The 18,910-nt window shown below is 31.5% G+C and overlaps 1 protein-coding gene across 2 annotated transcripts in view; it reads right to left on the reverse strand.

Moving 5' to 3' along the window:
• LRP12 (LDL receptor related protein 12) overlaps positions 1-18,910 on the reverse strand; it is a 134,893-nt gene that overhangs the window by 51,885 nt on the left and 64,098 nt on the right. The window contains exon 2 of one of the 2 annotated variants that reach the window (XM_051970969.1): positions 9,357-9,413. The exons of the other annotated variant lie outside the window; for it this stretch is intronic. Within the exon in view, the coding sequence (XP_051826929.1) occupies positions 9,357-9,413 (57 nt within the window). The remainder of the gene's footprint in view (positions 1-9,356; positions 9,414-18,910) is intronic. 2 annotated transcript variants of the gene reach the window in all.

Raw genomic sequence — 18,910 nt, forward strand, 5'->3', positions numbered from 1 at the left:
TCAATAATGTTCTCTTTTTTTCCCCAGGAGGAAAAAATAAAAACAAAAACCTTTTTTGCACTTACAGGTAAGACGTAATGCCCTAAAAATAATTAACACGAACATAAAATTTAGTTCTTTGGAGACTATAATGTTCTGTGATGAACAGGTACAAAATATCAATAGAATAATACTAATGCTTAAAAAGATAAGCCTTTTTTTTTTTAAAGGAAGAGCAAGATTTTTTTTTCTTTTAGCAATGCACAATTTCCCAAAGATAATCCAGTCCATTCTCCTATTTCAACTATTAGCTCCATCTACTATTCTTTTGCAGTGTCTATCTAAGATATAAATATTGATATCTGGTTTTTTTTTTTTCCATAGCCAAACTAGGCATTTTTTATCGGCTTGATCTCTCCACTGTGGATAGTTACAGGAAAGTATTTTCAATGATATGGAGGCTCTGCAAAGCTCAGGAGTTTGATGCAATTAGTATAATGTCATCTGCAAACAAAAGCATATAAGGAACATCAATATAAGAAATTCCTTTTTCATTCTAATTCTGACTGACTATGTACACCTTTGGCTCATGTCTCACTTGACATCAAAGGGTCAATGAACAATAGTATTTCTCTTGCTGGAAGAAAGTCTTAATGAACATGTTATATTTTAATAAATCAAATTTCTTTAAGAACAAAAGTAGTACAAATAAGCATAGTAAGATTTTTTTCTCTACTATTCCAAATTATGTGACTGTAAAGAAGTAACCTACTATTATTATCATTTAAAAAAATGTGCCTATTTCACTTTCATGGATTCATCATGCAAGTTACTTAAATTCTAAGTGTTTGTCAGCTCTCTAAAATTATAAATTGCAAGAAAGGTACTGATAAGTATTGGCAGTTTCCTCACTTGGAAAAATCCTATATCAATGATCCCCATATCCTATGTTTATCAATGACAAATCAATGTAATTGTAGATTCTTCTCATAATTTGTAAAGATAGGTAAGTAGGCATCTAGGTCAGCAGACAGTCAACAAGCATTTATGAAGTGCTTACTATGTGCCAGGAACTACAAATTATAAGTATATAAAAATTAAAAACTAAAAAACATGATCCCTGCTCTCATGAGGCAACTTCTAATGGAGGAGAAACAAGCAAATAACTAACTGCCAAGATATTCACACTGTTATTGGAAGTTAATCTCAAAGAGAAAGCACAAGCAGCAGAAATGACTGGTAACAGTCTCTAGCATAAGGCACAATTTGATATTAATACAAATCACTGATATTTTCTTGTGCAAATTACTTATTCATTATTTTTTATTTATGTATTTTGGTAAAAAGAAGGTTCCTCATATTTTTTAAGTATTTGATACCTTCTCTTTTTTCAGATATTTTGAGAACTGCTATTTCATATAACTCAGGAGTCTATATTGTATATATCAAATCATAGGGAAGATGGCAGTCAAGATGCCAATGATCATCCAACTTATCTGGTATATACTGCCTATTATCTGTTCCTTTTTTTGTTGTTGTTGCTTCAGATAAGTATCCTTTTATTTAGATGGGCATGTCCTTTTATTTTCATATTTACTGCTACACAAAGTGATTAACATTAATGATAATAGCTTTCAGATACTTCAATCATTTAGACAGGATTAGATTGAGTGCAATATATTCTACTAAATTCTCTCCAGTGGGGTGTGTCTGTTTGTCTATCTGTCTCTATCTGAATGACATCTATCTAGAAATCACTGAATCCATAGGAGCTGAAAATCTTCAAAAGAAAAAACATCCAAAAAAGGGAAAGGGAATGTAAATACAAAAAAGACAAAAAAAAAAAAAAAAAAAAAATTCCATGTGCCCAGTACAACATAGGATATATGTTGGTGTTTTTCTTCTTTAAAATAATATAAGATGGTCCTTTCTGGGAGAAAGCAAGTTTCTTGGGGAAGTTTTCTGGAGGCAGCCTTAGTTTCAGTTGAAAGTAATAATTACCCAAAATGCAGCCAAGTGATAAAAGTTCAGATCTTTTATTGTCTCCAATATAGCTCAGTTAGCTGAGAGGCCTATCTTTCTGCTTGGTTCTAAGAGCTCTTGCAGCTCTGTCCTTTGCTTCTGCCTCTGCTTTCTTCAGCCTCTAATTCAGCTCCAGGATGAATTTGTCTTGCTTCCGAGAGAGGGCTTCTGGCTCTCAATCTCCCAGAGTGCTCTGTGTCTGTCCCAGCGTGCTCCTCTCCAATCTAATTTCAGTTCCACTCTCTTCACTGGGCTCATTGAAGCTCTATTTATGCTCCTTCGAGAGAGAGGGATTGTGGGATGCGAGAGAGAAAGAGGGATTATGGGTTTCTTCCCAGAGTGCTCTTTGGCCCTAAGAGCTTCAAGGGAGGTGTGAATTCCAGTGAGTAAAGGTGTAAACACAAGCATTGTATCAATTAGTTCTACTTAGTATCTTGTTTCTTCTGGCCCATAATATCTCCTTGTAAGATCAGATCCAATCATACTGAACCACGCTAAATTAGATAATTATTGTCTCTATCAACTCTAATGACTTAACAGTTTGTAAAGATTCCAACAGATACAAATTTAAATTTATTGTAGCTCTCTTTGTAGTGGCAAAAAATTGGAAATTGAGGAGATGGTGAGGAATGACTAAACAAGTCTTGGTATATAATTGCAATAGACTATGTCCTATGCTATTATAAATGATAAGCTGTTTAATTTTAGAAAAAAGATAAAGGCTTGTATCTAATAATGAAGAGTGAAATGAGCAGAACCAAGAGAATATTGCACAAAGTAAGAACAACTTTGAATTTTCACTTCACACTGTTACTTTTTTGGGAAAACTATGTAATACATACCACACATCATTTTGAAGGCTGCCCTATTTTCCTGTGCTTCCTTCTAAGTCTTCTTTTGTTCTCTGCTGTGCATTTTTCCCCCCTCCCTCAACCTTACCCTGCTCCCTAGAGAAGGCTCCCACTAGAAATACACACACACACACGTATGTATATGTTATATATTCATTTGTATATGTCAAGTTTTTGACACTCTCCTAATTTTCCTGATTCCATCTTTTTGTCCTTCATTATTAGCACCCAATATTGAAAATACCTCACTAATTCTGGGAAATATCTTGGGCTTCTAAGAAAGGCTATCAGATGAGCCATCCACCATTCAGAAATTATAATATGTCTGTGAATATGTATATATGTATAAATGCATAATATGTTTAATATAATAATATATACACTTCTATTTAACAGTTCTTTCTCTGGATATGGAGATATATACCTTCTAGGTCCTTTGTAGTTGATTTCAGTATTTATAATAATACTAAAAATGATTTAAGTCATTCAAAGTTGTTTTTAGAACAACATTGCTATTACTATGTACAATGTTCCCTTGGTTTTGCTAATTTCACTTTTCATCTTTTTCTAAAATTAAAAAGTTCATCATTACTAATAGCATAATAGTAGTCTATTACAATCATATACCAAGACTTGGTCAGTCATTCCCTAACTGATGAACATCTCCTCAATTTCCAGTTTTATGCTACTACAAAGAGAACTACTATAAATATTTTAAAACATATAGGTTCTTTTCCTTTTCCTCTAATTCCTTTTAGGAAATGTACCAAACAATGGTATTGCTGGGTCAAAAGGTATACACAATTTTATAACTGTCTGGGCATAATTCCAGTGCTCTCCAAAATGGTTGGATCAATTCACAATTCTACCAACAGCGAATTATTTAGTGTCCCAATTTTTCCACATCTCCTCCCTACACTTGTCGCTTTCCTCCAATTTGATAGATATGCAAAATGATATCACAAAGTTGTTTTAGTTTGTATTTCTCTAATCATAGTGATTTAGAGCATTTTTCATATGGCTATCACAGCTTTTGATTTCTTCATCTAAAAAAGGATTGTTCATATTCTTTGACCATATATCATTTGGGGAATGATTCATATTCTTATAAATTTGCTGAAGTTCTTTATATGTCTGATATGAGGTCTTTATCTGAGAACCTGTCTATACATATTTTCTCTCAATTTTCTGCTTTCCTTTTAATCTTAACTACACTGGTTTTATTTATATAAAACCTTTCAATTTAATGTAATAAAATGATCTATTTTATTTGCTCTCTCTTATTTGTTCATGAAGAAATAGTAGAATGAAACAATCAATTCTGGGAAGAGTCATGGGCTTATTCTAATTTGTGAATACTGGCTCAGTCCAGATCTTTTATCACTTCTTAAAGATTCTCTTAGAAACTCATAATGCTTCCCAGAACTGTTCATGCATTAGTTTCAATATTGGGTGTCAATAATGATGGACAAAAAAGATGAAATCAGGTCAATCAAAAGGAATATGAAAACATAAAAAAACTACATGTACACACATGTAAATGCATACATACACCTATTAGACATACATAGCTATATATTTGTGTATATTGTATGTGTATATAACATGCATTGAGAAGGAAAGGTTAAGAATATACTCAAATGGTTTAAGAAGAAATACAATGGAAATAATTGTAGAAAAATGAATGATATACATAATTATATAATCAGAGGGCTATCCAAAATCTGAAAAAAAAAATTACTGTAACATATGGAATGCTTACTAAAAATTAGTAAAAAGACATTCTAATAATGGACAATAAAATTAAGGAGAGAAATTTCAGTTCTATTTCTGAGAAAACCTCAAATACTAAGTTCTGATTCTTCTCAGTGAGGAGTAATTAAGCCATCAAAGATAAATTTACATATTAGCAGAAATTTGGCTTTCCTTTTCCATCCATTCATTTTCTTTTGCTTTGTAGGAGTCAATTAGATGAAGGAGAAAAATGTTCTTTTCTAATAAGAGTTATAATAGCCAAAAAGTGAGAATGCTCTTCTTCTTGCCCCCATGAAGGAAATAAGTATGAACCAAAGAGAAACGATTTAAAAAAAAAATTATTACTTGGAAAAAAAAATTCTCTCACTTCCCTGCTTCTCTATGGTTCAGGAATATTAAAGTCCCAAATGAGCAGAAGTTGGTGATAAAGGCTGAGATTAATCATAGGGTTTATTGAGCTATGAAGATGAATATAGCTTTGTGTAGACAGAACAAAAACAAATGATGAGAAAACTAAAATAATTAACTTTTTTTTTTGTTTTATATAGGGATAAAGATCTAAATTAATGAAAATCATAGGAAAATTAATTTAATAACTATCTGAAATTCAAGATTAGCTAACAGATGGTAACTAAATACTCAAAGCTACTTTAAAGGAGTTCAAGTTACCAGATCTGGATGAACTGAAAGAACTTCCAGACAATATTTTTGAGCCATTTTTAGCTCTATAAGAGATCAGATAGTAATAATGAAAGAGAAGGGGAAACATTTCATTCTAAAAAAGGGAGAAAAGCATGGAGTCAACAAACTGTAATTCAGAAGGTTGAGTTGTTATTCATGACAAAATTCTAGAACACATTACCTAAACGAATAGCTTTGAAAGCATTCAAAAAGACAGATAGTGATCAACAAAAGTATGGCACGAACAAGAACCAATTCTTCCCAATTAGATTACTTATTTTTGGGGGATTGGGTAAATAGAATGGGAGGAAAAGGGAATGTTGTAGACATAACCCTCTTAGATTTCATCAAACCATTAGAAAAAGTAGCTTAACTAATAAGCAACAAGAAGAGATATAGGAGAGTAATTGTTAATGATTTGATGTCAATCTGAAGGTACAGTTTTGCCCCATTAGACTACAACTGACATTGTGTTTGGTTTCAAGATGAGCTAGAAGGCAATCAGGAAAATAAGAGAACTGGAGCCATGTCATAACATGATTGGTTATACAAATTGTTCATTTCTGAGTTGTAAAGAAATCTTAGGAAGAACATAATCTAAACAGCAAATCTATAAGAAAAAGAAGGTAAAAGTAGGCGCCAAATGTATAAGTGACAGAGAAGCATATGTAATATAAATCAAAACTTTTTAACAGTTAGAGCTATATCAAAGTGAAAGGGACTGCCTTGGGAAACAATGTTTTTTTTTTCATTAACAGAGAGGTTTTAAAGTAAAAAAGCATATGTCAACAATGCTATAGGAAAGATTCTTGATGAGTTAGATAAGATTTGGAATTCTTTGGGGTCCCTTCCAACTCTTTAACTCTTAAGTCATTAACACTGAGGTAATACATATGTTATGACACTACTTAAGATATTTCATTAGAATAATATACAGAGGATTTGAAAAGTCTTAAGGCAGTATTAAGCTTTAATAGCTCAGACATAGTGTATTGAGAGACTAGTGTAATAAGCACATCAAAGTTGTACTTCTGTTCCAAATCAGGAAATTAAAAACATGTATGACCAATTTTATAAATTGAAGATCATACATCAAAAAATTATTGTTTTTATTATTGTTTTTACATGTAAGTGGGGAAAAGATATTTAAAGAAAAAAAAAAAATACTTACCACCAGACCACAAGAGTTCTTAACCTGCAGTCCATAACCTTTTTTAAAAATAAGGTAATAAATATTCAGTAGGTGCCTTCTGTGGGTCAGGAACTGTGCTAAGAGTTAATGATACAAAGAAAGAAAAGACAGTACCCTGAACTCAAGAAGCTTTTGGCTTAAGTGTGAAGACAACATGCAAAAACTTATATAAGCAAGCTAAATACAAGAGAAACTGGAAATAATCAAAAGAGAGACAGCAAGAGGACAATGGAATTTTTTTTTTTTTTTTTGTAGTTGGGATTTTAATTAGAATTTGAAGGAAAATCAAAGAAACCGGGAGATGGAAATTATAAAGTAGGGCATTTCCAAGCATAGTAGGTAGTCCAGAACTAGGAGATAATCTTATTTTAAGAGAAATTATAAGGCCAGGTTGTGAAGGGCACAGACATTTTTTTAATATTGCATTCTGAAAGTCACAGAAGTCAGTAGAGTTTATTGAGCAAAATGAGGTGACATGAGTCAGACTTATGCTTTAGGAAGAGAAGTTTGACAGCTAAAGGAAAAACAGAATGGAGTGGAGAGAGACCTATGGCAGGGAGATCAATCAGCAAGCTATTACAATAGTACACTTTATCACAAGATGGCAATGTTACAGGGGAGAAAGAATGTATATGAAAAATGTTACAAAGATAAAATCAGCAATTCTCATCAACAGATTGGATATGAGAGGTAAGAATATAGAGTTGAGGATGACAACCAAGTTGGCTATGTGGGTAAATGGAAGGAGAAATTCAGTCTAATATCCAATAAGTAGTTGGAGATATAAAACTGTAGATCAGGGGCAGCTATGTGGCGCAGTGAATAGAGCACCAACCCTTGAGTCAGGCGGACCTGGGTCGAAATCTGGCTTCAGATACTTCCTAGCTGTGTGACTCTGGGCAAGTCACTTAATCCCAACTGCCACAACTAAAAAACCCAACCAAACAAATAAAACCGTAGATCAGCAGAGAGATTAAGGTTTGACAAAAAGATTTGAGGATGATCAGTCTAGAGAAGATAAATAAATCCACTGAAGCTGATTATGTCCCCAAGGAAAATTGTGCAGAAAAAAAAAAAAAAAAGAAAAGGTCTGGGGCTGAATTCTGTAAGACACCCACAGATTGAGTTAGCAAGCATGATTTGCTAACTTGATAATCCAGTTTAGGAGACTGAGCAGGGGTCAGCTAAATAGGAGAAAAATTATGAGAGTAATATCATGAGAATCTAATATCATGAGAATCTAAAGGTATCTAAAGGTAAAGAAAAAGGTATCAAGGAGAAGATGTTTCATAGTTTTAAAGGTTACAGAGAAGCCAAGAAAGATTAATACTGAGTAAAAGTCATTAGATTTGGCAATTAGAAAATTGTTAGTAATTTTGAAAAAAGCAGTTTTATTCAGATGATAAGGTTGGAAGCCAGATTATAAAGTGTTAAAGAAGACAATGAAAAGTGGTGCAGTGGATAGAGCAGCAGCCCTAAAGTTAAAAGAACTCGAGTACCAATATGGCTTCAGATATTTCTAGCATATGATGCTGGGCAAGTCACTTCACCCCAATTGTCTTATTAAAACACACACGCAAGAAGAAGAATCTAGAATTGGTTTGTTTTATAATCCTATGTATTTTGTCTTATTCATTTACAAACATTCTTAAAAGAGGTCCAAAGATTTCACACACTGGCAAAAGGATTCATGATACAAAAACATCTAGGAACTCCCAGGACCAAAAGGATGTCATCTGAATAATATAACTGAGTGCAATATTCATGGCCTACTATCCATGGAATTAACAGGTAAATAAAAATAAAGATCTGAAAGGCTTACAAACAAATAGGAGGAAGTTATGTAAGTAAACATACCTTTCAAAATGAGTGACAAACATAAAATTATCCCTAAATTGCACCTACCCAGACAAAGATGTAACTGTTGGCAACTTGCCTAGGAAAGGTAAATGGTAAAGTAAATGAAATTTGTGGGGAGTATGAGAGAGCTGTACACAGTTTTGAATGGTCAAGGACAGGAATTAGTGAAGAGAAGAAAAGGCTCAAGAACATGCTAAACGAGATTTTCATGAATTTCTAAAGGGAGGAAATGACATGTATAAATAGCTTAGAAATAGAAGACAATGTATAAGTGCAATTAAGAAATTAATATATTTTCTAGCTAGAACAGAGCATGAAAATTATAATACACTGCAAGAAAGAAATTAAGGAGAGGGTAGCTTCTAATTTGCATTTAATGTCCATATAGACAGATCTGGACAGCTTTATTACTAAACTAGGTGCTTCCATTCAAAAAAAAAGTTTTGTTTTTGTTTTTCTTTTAATTCTTTTAAACATCAGCTCAGTAGTATAACAGCACTTAAGATTTAAATTCTTTCAGCACTTAAGCCAACAAAAAGTTTCTAGTTCATGAACACTAGCTTTATATATATATATATTTAAAAATTTATAGTCAAGTGTATAATATAGCCAGTATTACTATTTTCAATCTAAATCAAGTAAAGTATTTAATTTCTGACTCCTCTTTATAGGAACCAAAATTCAAAATTATATTTTAATAAATTTCATTTCATATAACTTCTTGAAAAGAAAATACCAATTCAACTTAGACTAACTTTTCTCTTAGTTCAATGTTTGTATGGAAAAAATAATTAAGCAGTCCGTTCAGAAAAGCATAATCACTTCATGGGCATGCAGGTATCAATTTTATCTTATGAAAATTTTTCCATGTTCCAGTTGCTTCATTCCTTATTACATGCTGCAAAAGGCAGTAATAATTTTTATAGCCAAATATCACTTTATAAGATACCAGGTGGCTTTCAATATTTACCATATAAGTCATGCATGAAATTTAAACATTACAAAAAATGACTTACCAGTTGACACTCCTGAAATATGCACATTTTCAGAATGTTCTGCAAGAGCACCATTTCCTAAAATTAAACATAATGAATAAACTAATTTCCAAGATAAAATTTGTAAAAATTTCTTCAGATCCATTTTCTTTAAAAGGGCAAGAGAAGGCTAAGCTACTTTTATTAGTTTGCAAATTAAAAATCAAGACCCTTTGCACTAACCTTTTTAAGGTTATAATAAAGACAAAAGCAATAAATATGGCAGAGAAAATATCTTAGAAACTATCACAATACAAAATTATATACAATGTATTATTTATGTTGACATATAACTTTTGTTAATATCAGAGGATTTTTATATTTCTGTTAAATTCACTTCATAAAGTATTTTTTAAAGACTTTTAATGGGGGGGGGGGGAGAGAAAGAGTAAGGAAATCAAGTGGAATCCCTAGTGGGCTGAAGTATAAAAAGTTTAAAAGAGAAGTTTAATTATGGATGTGAAAAATTAGAAGGATATGTACTATAGAGACAAGGGAAATGAAAGGTAATGTTACTATATTATTCTTCTTTAATATTTATTGATATACCCGACAAATTAAAGTGAAAATGTATTGGTACTACCCCTGCACAGTTATGAACCTCTCTGGGCATTTTCACTGGCTGTCCCTCTGGAATTCTCACCTGCTGCATTTTCTGGCTTCCTTCAAGTGTCAACTAAAATCTGTCTCCTATAAAAGGCCTTTCCTGGTCTTAATGCGAGGGCTTTTTCTTTCTTGATTATCTCTTAATTTATTATATGCATGAACGCACGCATACACACACACACACACACACACACACACACACACACACACACACACACACATATCCTGTTTGTTTGTATAAAGTTATGTGCACTGTTTTTTCCTTCACTAGGTTGTGAATGTGATTGGAGATTGTCTTGGGGCTCCCCCTGCATCCTTAGTGCTTAACATAGTGCCTGTGCATAGTAGGCACTATTAATGTGATAACTATTAATGTGATAAGCAATATTGAATAATGACCAATTGTGAATGATAGCTATTTTCAGTAATATAGAGATCCAAGACAATTCCAAAGGACTCATGATAAAAAGTGCTATCTACCTCTTGAGAAAGAACTGATGACATCTGAATGCAGCATACTATTTTTTCACTTGTGTGTGTGTGTGTGTGTGTGTGTGTGTGTGTGTGTGTGTGTGTTTGTGTATGTGTGTGTAAGGTTTGGTTTCTTTTGTGTGTGTGTCTGTGCTCTCTTTCACATGACTAATAATGGAAATGTTTTACATGATTGCACTTGTAAAAGCTCTTATCAAATTGTTTACCATCTCAGGAAGGTGGGAAGTGAGGGAGAGAATTTATAATTCTTTTTTTTTTAATGAATGTTAAAAAATTGTTTTTTCAGGTAATTGCAAAAAAAAATTAAAAATAAAAGGGAGAAAACATTTAAACTATTGACTGACTTTTCAGGACTTCCCCAAGACTTACTGCCTATAGCACACATTTTGGCACTTAATCACATTTTGTGTGATACTATTTGTCCTATATTTCATGAAATCATTTCTTTAACATAACTAAACTCCTTCTTAACTATCACAACATTATACATCTCACCATTACTTCCTACAATACCACATATTTACAAGTCTACAGTAAAACTTTAGATACCTGTTGAAATGAGTAACTGAATTTTATCTGACAAAATACTGCCCTAAAATGTCTAAAATATTAGGAATATTTATTTCCTGAAGTTGAATTTGATAGTATGTTAATATAAAATCATATTTTATAAGTTTTGATGTTCAGTCATTTTTCAGTCATGCCAGACTCTTCTGTGATTCTATTTGGGGTTTTCCTGACAAAGATACTGGAATGTTTTGCTTTCATACAGCTATTAAATGTCTGATTAAAAGTCAAGTTTGAATTCAAATCTTCCTGGCTCTAGACTTGTTCCTCTACTCACTGTACCATCTAGCTGCCCTTAGTTATATTTTCTAAACCTTATCTATACTTATACACATCGATGATATCACCTATGTAGATGTTTCCTCCATCCATTAAGATCTCAAACAATTGATTCCTACTCATGTAGTACAATTCTTGGCTGTGTTTTTCCCCAAATCCTCCACAGGGAATCCACACAAACATCCAGTTCTTACTCTAGTTCTTTTTATAGTCTGTGCATATTCACATAATAACCTCAATTTTCAGTTGCTAACTTCTGCATAAGTCATCAAGAAAAAGATACTGCAGTCTACTTGTGCCTTCACATTTCTCCAATGTCTTTTGAATTATTCCTAACTTTGATTATCCATAAAAAGTTATATATAAGATTTATAATCTTAAAGTATGTAATCATGAGATTCACACAAAGTTGAAATGAGAATTTGGAACTGAATTTTATCACGCCTAATGTGAATTTTAAAACTTGGAAAAGATTAACAATAAAAGTAGACATGATTAAAAGAGAAAAACAACTAAACCACATTTGTGCTTAAAGGTAAAATTATATAAACACAAACTTAATATACAAGACCAAAAAGTACAGTTTTAAACTTTAATTGCTTTAAACTATATTTAGACTCATATACTCTGAATATAGGATGAAGAGTATATTGTTGTGTCACAGTTCCCTTTTGATGTCCTGACCTAGTTTCCCTAATTGTCCTATTTATAGTTACTTTGCCTCAGGTTATAACCTTTTCCTCTTGATATTTGATAAGATAAAGGTCTACCTCAGTTGCTCTGCCCCAAAATCCCAGGCTATAATCATTTCCTCTTAAATAGTTGACGAGATAAAGGTTTATCCATTTTAGATGTCATTAGAATATCAGTAACCTCTCCAGTACCTCCCTCCATTGTGTAATCCTAGGTGCCTCCCCCCATTAGGTTATCCCCATCCAAGTATCTCCTCTATTATGTTATTGTTCTTGTTATCCTATAAAACAGTCTTCTTGTCTAATGCTCAAGGCTGGATTCTTTGAGATGATAGTTTCATCCAGCCCTGGGACCACATGGATCCATTTGGTCCCAGTATATCTCTCCATTTAATAAACTATTAAATTGGTCTCTAAACTTTGTCTTGCCCAGTTTCTCTGGCATTACAATATCATCTAAAATAATTAACTGGTTTACATGAAAAAATAACGGCAAAATTATAAAAAGCATGGATCCTAATAAGTTCCTTTCAGACCTAGAAAAAATTTAAAAAAAAAAAAAGTAAGCAAAACAGAAGATAAGGACATGATTTAAACTTCAGAAAAGTAAGATAGGACAGATCTCTAGCAATCATTGATTCACAAAAGGAATAAAAATTTCTCAGCTTTTTGTGGCATATTCACAAACAATGACTGTGTATCTCAGTGTGTAGTACAATGCCCAGCACATGGTAGATACTTAATACTAGTTGACTAACAGATTAGAAGCCATCACATTCAATCCTTGCATTTCACAAAAGAAAAACTGAGAAATTAAATGACTTGCCTAGGATGATACAGCTAGGAAGCTCTCAAGTTAGGATTTGAATCTAGATCTTCGTGACTCCAAATCTATGACTTTAATTAATATACTATGATACCTCTTTAGCAATAAAAAGGATATTTGAAGAAAGGACTTAAATATAAATGATTAAATACTATAATCCTAAATAACTGGTAGATTAAAGAATAAGTTATAGAAATAGAATTTTATCAAGTAAAATTACTAAAAGGTAGATGAGATCCATCTACCTATTTCTCCTCTCTGTATGTATTTTTTCTTCAACAGATGAGAGAAAAAGCAGATCAATAAACTGAACATGTAACCAAAAAAAAACACACCACAAACTTGGAGGTAAATACCAAAATAAAAATTTGAAAAATTAAAGAAGAGATGAACAAAATTGGAAATTTTACAATACAGATGTATATTGAATTGATAAAGCTAGGAACTTTGGAAGGAAATAATTTCTTAAGATGGGCAAACCATTTGCTAAAGTAATTTTTAAATAAAAAAGAAAACGAAATTATCACACCCAAAAATGAAAAAAAAAAAAAGATGGAAAAGAGCAAGTGAATATTGATTCAAAAGTACTGATTAAAATATTAACAAGGATGCTACAGTAACATATTAATAAGTTTTATACTAGGACTAGATTGGGTTTATAACGGGAATTTAGGGCTGATTCAAGAGTAGACAAGAAACATAAATAAAAAGTCATAGTTACGTCTCCCCCAAAAATAATATATCACATCAACAGATTAAGAAAAGACTTTTGAAAAAGTACTCCAACCAACCCTTATGAAATATATTGAACAAAAAGCATAAAAACAAATGAGCCCTTTCTTAAGATCATTAGCATTACTTAAAACCAAGTACTAGTATTCTTTATAATATGAATTCCAAATGAGATCAGAAGCAAAGATGTCCACTGTTGTAACTGGTAGAATTCTCTACATATGCTAAATATAACAGTCTGACAATAATTTGGAAAAAATATGCAGTCAAAAATAAGTCAAATTAGAGTTTTTAAAATAATATGATTGATTTATTCAAGAGAACCCTAAATAGTCGACTAAAAACCTTAATTGTAACGATTCTAACTTCAGGAAAGTAGACGGTATAAATAAATTCACAAAAAACCATTAGACTTGGTATACTGGTCTGCTGGAAAAGAGAAAATGAGAAATGTCACTCAAAATGGTTATGGGATATGTACAAAACTATCTGGAAAGTCACCTATCAAGATGGAAACAAATATAACTGCAAAATACTCTTTATTTTAAAAATAGGTTTAATTAACTCAAGAAACATTAATTGCTCACAGTGAGCCTATGTTAATAAAAACAATAGTACTTCCTTAATAAATTCAAATTTTGTGTAATATCAACCTATCACAGATTTACTTCATAGAATTATATGTAATTCACCTGGAGTCAGATTCTCAAGGGAAATAATGAAAAAGCTAATGAAAGGTAGCTTAAGAGTATTGTATTTCAAATTTTAGTTTAGTGTCTACTATTTGATAATACTTAAAAACCACAACAGTTAATCAATGGAACATTAAGTACACAAGACTTATGGTAATTAACATATGCAAAGACATAGCTACTAGAGTTAAGAATTCACTTGAAAACTACTGGAAAATGTAAAGAAACTTGGAGAAATTAGATTTAGACCAGCATCTTATACCACAAACCACAATAAACTCCAACTCAACATATGTTCTAAATATTTAAAGTTATATCATAAACAATTAAAGGATTAGATGAGATGGTTTTCACTATTATTGATGAGAAAAGAATTCTTAATAAAAGTAAGGAATATAGTAGATCATAAGAGATGAAGTGGACAATTTTGATCATATAAGGTTACTATATTCAACATATGTTTGGATTCAGAAACTTACTGTGACCCTGGGCACGTCACATAACCTTGTTTAATTAACCCCAGTTTCCTTTTCTGTAAAATGGGCTGGAAAAGTGGCAAACCACTCCAGTACCTTAGCTAAGAAAATTCCAAATGGAGTCAGAAAGAGTCAGATATGACTATAAAATGAACGTCATCCTAATGTTTCATTAAATTTATGTACTCTTAGATATATCTATTGTATTTCTGATTCTTTATGACAAAGTAACCTTATAAATATTTTTGTGCATATTTAACTCGATTTAGAAATGGATTGATAGGTCAAAATGTATATCTAATATAGGTTAGTGACTTTTGGGGTATAACTAGGAAATTGCTTTCCAAACTTGTTGAACAAATTTAGAGTTTCATCAAGAGCGCATTAATATCTCTATTTTCCATCAACTGTTGGAACTGTTATTTTTAAAACTGTCTTTGTCATTGTAATAAATGAGGTGGAAAAAAATCTCAGTTGTTTAAATTTCTAATTCTTTTGTTTAGTATCAAGTAACATTTCTTTCTTATAGTTGAGAAAGTGAAAAAGGTTACACACACACACACATACACACGGCAACGTTGGTATTGTGCTAAATTTTTTTTTAAATAATAAATTTGCAATTTCATATACAATCATTTGTTCTATTCTTTATACACTGAAATATTCAAATTTGTTAAAATACATTTTTTAAAATTTTTAAAAAGAAAACATTAAAACAGGAAAATAGTTTTTCCTGACTGAGAAGATATACTCTTGAGAGGTACACCTCCATGAAGATTAAAAAAACAAACTTATTTTATTAGTAAAAAATGGAAGAGATAGGCAGAAATCTATCTAAAAAAATACAGTTTATAGTTAAGTGTAAGTTCAAATCAGTATACAAAGTAAAGTGCTAGACAAAAAAATTAAAATAACTTGGGTTACATTAAAAGAGGCAAAGCCCACACTTTAAAATTCTCCCCCCCCATACTTCTATTTTTGATATCCATGGGATTTTTCTATCTTTTACATCTTTAGGATACGTCCCCAGAGTAAAGGAGAGGAAGGTCAATGGGAAAAAAAAAAAAAAAAAAGTTTAATAATTTTGGAATCAGTACAAATTTTTCTTTTAAACATTTGGACAATTACATAGCTTCTTAGCAATTAGATTAGGACAAATGGCTAAAATAAGGTACAGGAAAATAAAGAGAGAAGATAAGGTAATAGGGATAGAGTAAAGAGAAAGGCTGAGAAAGAAAATAGTAAAAATAATAATAATGATGATGATAATAAAAAACCCAGAAGAAAATTCACAAATTCTGTTGAGTTTTTCATCTAGTTGAGAAAAATTAACAACTTTAACTTTTTCTATTAAAAAAAAAAAAAAAACTTGGCCATTCAGAAACCATTCAATAATTATATAAAATAAAATTTAAATTATTCCTTTTTTGGATTGCCCAATACTATCTCATCTATCTTAATCAATAGCCCTTTATTCTTTTTGATTTTCTTCTTTTCCTAACATAGTTTTATAAAACAATTTTTATCTTTCACTTACCATAACAGTTTTTGCTCACTCTGAGCTTTATAGTATTCCTACCACTACTCGAACAGGAATATGCCCCTCTTTTATACTCATACTCTCTTTTACCCTAGTTTTTAATCTCTTACTAAAGTATTTAAAGATTTTAAAACCATTTAAGTTGATCAGTGCTCTTTTACTACTTTTTCTTATCTATTCTGTACCTTTTTAACAAAATATCTTGGAAATAGAACAGGATTTGAAGTAACACAATAAGTGAACCACAGTTTATTTACTTCTTACCTTTGTGATCTCCCTCTCTAGGCCTCAGTTTTCTTATTTATAAAAAAAAGCGCTGAACTATTTAAGTTGTAAAATCCTTCCAGAGATATTCCAGAGACCTAGTCTACACATTATATTATAATGCCAATGCTAAATAAGAATTACATATCAGACATCAGGGCAGAACTTAATTCAAGGCCTAAATTCAATAGTTAATAATTTTGTAACTGTGGACACACGTAATCATAAACACTGCTTAATCTATGATTTAATTTCATTACAGTTCACTTCACAGGGTTACTATAACAATCAAATGTATATACTTTTACAAAAAAAAATTCCTAATTTATAACTATTATTGAAGAAGGGATCTCAAAACTCTAAAACTCCTTGAAGGAGAAAATCTCCTTTAACTTTGCCTCAGTGAGGTTCCTTGGCCTAAACAGCTTCATTCCATTATCTAGGTAGGGTTGATTCAGTCCTGAGCTAAAAGAATTCCAAGCTTATTCAATTAAAGAAACTCATTCAATTCTATTCAAATTCAGCTCAAGCTGAAACGGCAGCTTGTAGCCCAAACTCCTATTATAAAAGAGCGAATTTAAAATCCTCTTTTTGCAGAGGTTCTAAACATGCCATGCTATGCCAAGGAGGCCTCTGCCCATTGGAATAATATTCTTTTCCAGTGCTACCCTCTCTTTATCCTCCCCTGCCTGAACCCCAAACCTGCCAGTAGACCTTATCATTTAAGTCCCTGACCACCAGAAACCCTAATCTCATTTTGGTTCCCTAAATCTAGACCTCATCATTTGGTTACCTGACAGGGAACGCCCAAACCTAAACCTCATCATTATTACTAAAAAAAAAAAAAAAAAAAGTTAAATTTATATCCATACTAATAAAGTTAAATTTATATCCATGAATTAAGTCTCTGGGTTACCTCATTTATTATCCACATTTTGTATACTTGAAGGCAGACAAGACACTTGAAACCATGAATTTTATTCCTAGTTTTCTTCTTAGATAACTCTTGTAAATAATTGGTCTTCTCTTCTTTTCTTCCTGTATTATCAGTCTTGAAGATAAACGTGAGTTATTTTTCACCTTCTTGACCAGATCAGCAAAACTCCAGACAAATTCTGTTAATAAGACTTCCTAAGCTTATTTCAATTGCTGATTAAAAATGTATCACTCCTATGTGAAGTAGATATCAAATTCCATTGTGTGAAATATTCTTAGATAGTTGTTTATTTCCTATGTCAACTCTTTTCTGAATACCCTACTAACACTGACAGTTAAGAAGACAACCCTAAAGGTCTCTAATATTTTAATTCTGGTTTAATCTTTTAACAATTCTTTCTGAGCTCCTGGCATCATCAAAGCTGGGTAGAGATTTTCATGTTTGACAAGTGTCTTGAGAGGCTCATAATCCTAGAGAGATGACCCAGGAATAGAATACATCTATTCTTTATTTTATATTAAAAAAAAAAAAAAGTTAACTAGATAAACTTCAAAAATGACTTAACAAATGCAGCTATTTACCTCTTCCCCTGAGTAGAATGGGAGGACTTTTCACCTCAGGGATGCAGAAATACAATGAAAGAGAGGGGATGGGTAGAGTGAATAATTTAACATATCAGACTTCTTTTCTTAATTTATACCAGTTCTTCTTTAGGAAAATACCATCATTTTTAGGAAGTTTATTTAGATATTAGATATAATAAAAGATATTTTGGTGATTTTGTACAGTATTTGCTCCCAAGTTTTCAAAATCTTCACCAAAAAACACATCTATAAACATGATATGAGGTCAATTTCTCCCCACATTTTAATAGCTGACTTCCCAAAATTCCAAGAATAAGAAATAATAAATAATATATCCAGCATCACATAATATAATAAGTCTGAAAGTTTTATGATTCCTAGATCAACTTTTAAATGAAATTCTTATATTTAATAATATTTTCTCTACAGAATAATATTCTACTTTACATACTGAGCCAATTAAATAACATTTGTAGGCAGGAAGCATTAACAGATACATACAAGTCCTACTTCCTTTGGATAAGCCACAAAATCACCTAATAAAAGAATTATTTTTTGCTGTTCTAAACTGATCTTTCACTAAAAGTATAAAAAACATGATAAAATTAGTCAGAAAAACTGTTTATCCTTTCATTAGCTTAGGTTCTGTTAGCAACATGTCAATAAATAGATGGCAAGTATATAAAGCACTGGATCTACAATCAGGAAGACCTAAATTCAAATCCATCCTCAGACACTTACTAGCCATATGATCCTGGGAAAGTCACTTAACTCTGATGTGATAAGATCAAAGAAAAAAAAATTAAAGTGTTAAAAAAGGTATGTATAAGAAAAAGAGGAAAGGGGAGG

The sequence above is a fragment of the Antechinus flavipes genome, chromosome 1, assembly GCF_016432865.1.
Source record: "Antechinus flavipes isolate AdamAnt ecotype Samford, QLD, Australia chromosome 1, AdamAnt_v2, whole genome shotgun sequence".
Classification (NCBI taxonomy): domain Eukaryota; kingdom Metazoa; phylum Chordata; class Mammalia; order Dasyuromorphia; family Dasyuridae; genus Antechinus; species Antechinus flavipes.